Source organism: Oratosquilla oratoria, chromosome 19 (assembly GCF_046742065.1).
Source record: "Oratosquilla oratoria isolate Oo_2021 chromosome 19, ASM4674206v1, whole genome shotgun sequence".
Lineage (NCBI taxonomy): Eukaryota > Metazoa > Arthropoda > Malacostraca > Stomatopoda > Squillidae > Oratosquilla > Oratosquilla oratoria.
In genome coordinates, this window is record NC_134795.1 from 41758943 (window position 1) to 41763942 (window position 5000).

The following is a 5000-nucleotide window of genomic DNA, read 5'->3' on the forward strand; positions in this document are numbered from 1 at the left end:
TTTTGTGGCTCGCCGTTGTACTTTTTCCAGTCTGTCAATGTCTTTAATGAGATTCGGTGACCATACGGAAACAGCATATTCCAAATGTGGACGAACTAACGATTTATATAGCTTGTTAATGAGTGATGGACTTTTGAAATCAAAAGATCGCGCAATCAATCCTAGAATCTTATTTGCTTTCTCAGAGGCTGAAATACACTGCTTGGATGATTTGAGATCGTTACTGATAATTACGCCGAGATCTTTTTCACTATCCACTTTTGTTAACAAAACAAAACTTAAAGAGTACATCGTTGTCACGAAGAAGTTATTTAGATGAAAAATACAAATCGCAACACTTTTGAAGGCCTAATGAATATCAATTTAACACCCAACATCACTGGACACAATTACTTTGTTTCAGCCAAAGTAGTATCTATAGAAAATACGACCATATTGAAGTCATGCGAAAAATATTCATTCATTCTTTTCATGACATGTCTCTTTATGTTATCTTTAATCTTATTCACCAACCCACCCATGAAATTCCACGAATAAGGCCATTTGAGTGATATTGGACATCTGTCATTGTACATGGCAAGTTAGGATCGTATTTGATGACCGATTGTTCTGGTTTTTTTTTTACATATAAATTTCTGAGCTTCTTATGTCTCGAATGCTGATGTCAGTTTTCGTTAATTTTTTTTCAACATCTTTGATTGGCTTTTGATATACAGATACCGGCCAAAGGACAACTATCAAACAAAAAGAAAATGATGAAAGGCTTCTTTCTATACGAAGGATTAATTTCAGATGAGCTTTACCTATTGTCCGGCAGAAGGAACACTCCTCTATGAGTATAGTCATTCAGTGAGGACCAGGAAAAATATATACTCGTATATATATTGATTCATTACAAGCAGAGGTTATCATAGCTAAATAAAAATGCTTTGAGGTGGGCAGAAAAAAATTACTGATGAGTTACCGTGCTGCAGCTTTTTCTTTTATCTATGAAACCTTGTGTCTTCAAGAGTTTACTGTAAAGAAACATCCCTTTATCTAAATAAGATTGGGTAGCAATGGAAACAGATAAAGCCGTACTGCCTGTCAAATAAATTCAATACTTTCTCTTTGTCAAGGTTACTCAAACTATTTTTTCTTTTCTTTTACATTTTGTGTATACTATGCTAAGGCCAACACTTTTTTTTTGCAGTCACATGTGGTGAAAAGCCAGACGCCAACAAGCACCTATGCAATTTTACTGTTAGAAAAATTCAAAGAACTGAAACACTTTTCATTGACTTCCATTTGGGGGATGATGTGAAGCACCTTTCCTGAAGATCTTTTTCAGAGAAGTCAAATTAGTAAGAGGAGGATAATTTCCCTTGTTGCAAGGATCCCCACCCACCAATAGCTCTCTATCCATAACATTATCGGTAGGCATACCAAGGCTATACGACCTTCCTCACCAACATCCCGCAAGAAAGGTGACATCTGCTATAAATAACGGAAAGGTGCGCTCGCAGTACAGGTCATAGGTTGATGAAAGGAGCCAAAGCTCGGTATGTATGAGTCATCCTGAGACCACCAACTTCAATAACGTCGAACTCCGGTGGCACAAATGCTCTTTAATTGCTTGTTAGCCGCGTACGTAGAAGTCCTGGCTAGTTTATGTCCCTTCCTCTCGTAGACATGGCACTGTCGAAGGTATTCTCAGCTATTTATTTGATGGAGGGAAGCCCCGAGAGAGGGAAGCGTGTGTGACGTAATGAAACCTTTCACTCTGATGTGCTTGATGCTTAAATTCGCGCTTCCTCTGCTTCTTCTTCCTGCATGCCTCAGGTCCTTTTTTTATGAGGAATATTTCTTACTGAGAATTGAATAGAAGGAAGTGCCTTGTCATCAGGTACCAAATGCCACAGCTTGGTGTAGGTTTTGGTACCTGACTAACGCCCCATGTGACATCTGGGATTGGCTCCTCTCTCCATCACCACACCCTATTCCTCCTCATTCTCCTCCTCCTCCTTCCTCCACCTCCACCTCCACCCCCTTCCCTACCTGTGCCGCGAGTTCTTATTAGCGTGGCAGTGTCCCGAGTCTCACAGATTTCTTCTTCTCCCCCCGACGCAAACACAGGAGCGGACACTCCGGAGGCGCCGTCCCTGTCGTCAACGGCACATCCTCCACCACTTCGGCTGTTCCTGCCTCTCCTCCAGTCTCTGGTGGAGTCGCATTACCGGGTCTTGTGACACTATCGACTGCGAGAAGTTCGGATGTGAGTACCAACTTACAATAGAATAATAGTAATAAAAAAGAAAACAGTGAAGTGATAATAAGTGATTGATTCTTCGAGGGCTGTTAGTGATGAAAATAATTTGATATTATCTCTTGTTAAATGCGAGCAGAGCCGTGCACGCTCTGGGTCCTGTACTGTACCTTTCACATGGTTGGTAGGCAATGCATCATTAAAGCAATTGTGCAGCTCCTCATCCAACCTTCATGGTCTTGATCCTGCTTGTCTACCCAACCGCCTGCTGTCCCTCACCGTCTTTCCCATGGACGCTTGATAGGGAGTGGTTGCATCCCTGAATTCGCTTGCAATATCTTGCAATATCGTGATTGCTTGCATGCCTTGTTCCCACCGTCACTAAAAACTATTATTGCTTCTCGCTCTGCCGACTTCCTGGATTCTTGTTCCTTGGACACTGTGATACATTTCATAGAATTTTCAGGCTAATGACAGACGATTTTGTAGATTTAACCTTCGGATATCAGAATTGTCTTCATTCATTCAAACTCATTCTAGTGTGAAGTATATCCTTCATTCACGTGAAATCGTCAGGAATTAGCCAGAACAATATCTTATGATTTATGGTACCGTGCTGAAGCGGTTTAATCGACAGTTTTTAAACGTAACAAGCTACTATTGATAACATTCTGGCAAAACTGCATGAGGAAGGTATGGCACAATGAATCCCTAGCCCCATCCATAGTCCATCTGTCTCTTATCGATGAAAATAAAAATCTTGGACCACAAAATAAACCTGGAGCTCCAGAAAAAGACTCACAATATCTTAAAAAAAAATTCTTGTCTAATATTAAGCCTTCTAATAAGTTTTGAATAATCATTCATGCATACGATTATGAAAATCTAAATGTCTTATGTTCATTGGTTATCATATTATACCCTTGAGTGAGGCACAAATACTGCTGATATGATGGTGTTTTAAAAGATTCCAAGAAGACTTACAGGTTCCCAGCGTGCATGCGTCGAGTCCTTGCCCTTCTGCACCTCAGACCCAATGACCCGTCTTATCTCGGCGTAATTTTCTTTTCTTTATTTTCTTTCTCTCTCTATTCCTCGATATCTGTCGGGTCCTGTTGCGTGTGAGCAGAACCCCGCGCTCGCCTCACTTCCACAGACCCAGTTTATGCTAAAGTCGGATCTACCAACACCGACCAAGGAACCCACAGCCAACTTGGAGGCTTTGTCCATCCAGAATCAGGTAAAGACTCCCTCCATAACACATAAGAAGTTATCATTTTATTGCCTGGAGCCTCAGCCAGCTGAAAGAAAAAAAAATGTACGTTTGTTTTGCACTATTCTCTTGTAATCAGATTGATAGAAATATTGATTTCGTTTCCACCTTGACATCTGCGTTTTTTGTATTAGAAGTTAGTTGCTTTTCAAAGTAAGCTATACATATAGATGATTATCGTACAAATGTTAGTTATAATCACTACGTTTCGAAGGTTGGCCGAGGTTCTCAAAGGAATTATATTTTCAGTAGGGAAAACAACATAAGATGAAATCCCTAAAAAAAAAAAAAAAAAAAAATCATGAAATCATTCTGTATCACTTGGTAGTTGTGACTAGTAATTAATGCATCTTGCTGATAAAACAACTAGTAGTGAAAATAGAGTGGCATTTTAAATATTGTCTTGGTTACCTATTCTTCTTTTGACCAGCACGATGCATGCCATAGATATCATCTGATTTAATCAAGATATGTATTTGTTTCATGTGATATACAGAATTGTTCGTATCAGTCTAGCTAGATTTGTGATGTGTTAGTAAGATAGACATAACTAAATGTATTTCATTAATGTTTTGTAAGTAGACATCTTCAAGCATCTTTTTTCTTTCTCTGTTATATGAGAAAAGCCATTTATCATATGGAGACTTAAATTTTGTGTTGTTAATTTCTTATAACTATTAGGGATAATAAAAACCTTCACCATTGTAGAGATGAATATTGAATGTCATCTGCATTATTTTGATAAGATCCCACGACACAACTGACCCACACTGTTGCCTTTCTGCTGCCTTTGTAATAACGGTTAGTCATTTTATCTAACACAGTATTAGTCTTCTTATGGGTTTTGATCTCATTAATGCCTCAGATTCTACATATGAGGGACTGCTAGATCCTGTACTGTAAAGGTTTTGATTCATGAGATCTCTCATTTCTCAAATGAAAAGAATCGCCAAGCACTAACCAGATCAGAATCTATAGAGTATTTTACGATGTTGGAAGAGATACTTATTGATAAATCGTCATTACATTGGAGCTGGGTCATTAGCGTTGGTTTGATTGTGTTGAGGGAAACCTAAAACAAAAAACCAGGGAAGTGCAATTGACCATATACCTGATTGTATTGTGCAGCCCTACCGCACCACGCCTCTCATTACGCCTGGCGCCAAGGTTAAAGCCGAAATCGGTACTGGCAGCATGCAGCACCTCAAGATGCAAGAAGATCACATCACTGGTGTCAAAGAACCGCAGTATGTGCCTGTACCTCAAAGCGTCGTCAGGAATCAAAAGGCCAACGAGATCTTGATGAAACAGAAGGTACGACGTCCTGCCACCACCTTCCTGCAGGGGTGGCAAGGTTGGAGGGGTTTAGATCTTGGAGGAGGGGGGGCGGAGCTTAAAAAAGTTAGGCGACACACCATCTCCACCGCCAGCCCCGTGAAGATGCTGGAAAGGCAGCATAATAGGTCAGGAAGGAATGAGTTT

At 40.0% G+C, this 5000-nt stretch overlaps 1 protein-coding gene across 12 annotated transcripts in view; it reads left to right on the forward strand.

Moving 5' to 3' along the window:
- Positions 1 to 5000, forward strand: part of LOC143035851 (uncharacterized) — a 464653-nt gene that overhangs the window by 339733 nt on the left and 119920 nt on the right. For 9 of the 12 annotated variants that reach the window (XM_076202929.1, XM_076202932.1, XM_076202931.1 and 6 more), the window contains exons 3-5: positions 2116 to 2254; positions 3375 to 3485; positions 4647 to 4832. In XM_076202929.1, the coding sequence (XP_076059044.1) occupies positions 2116 to 2254; positions 3375 to 3485; positions 4647 to 4832 (436 nt within the window). The remainder of the gene's footprint in view (positions 1 to 2115; positions 2255 to 3374; positions 3486 to 4646; positions 4833 to 5000) is intronic. The other 3 variants (XM_076202937.1, XM_076202939.1, XM_076202941.1) reach the window with 3 other exon arrangements.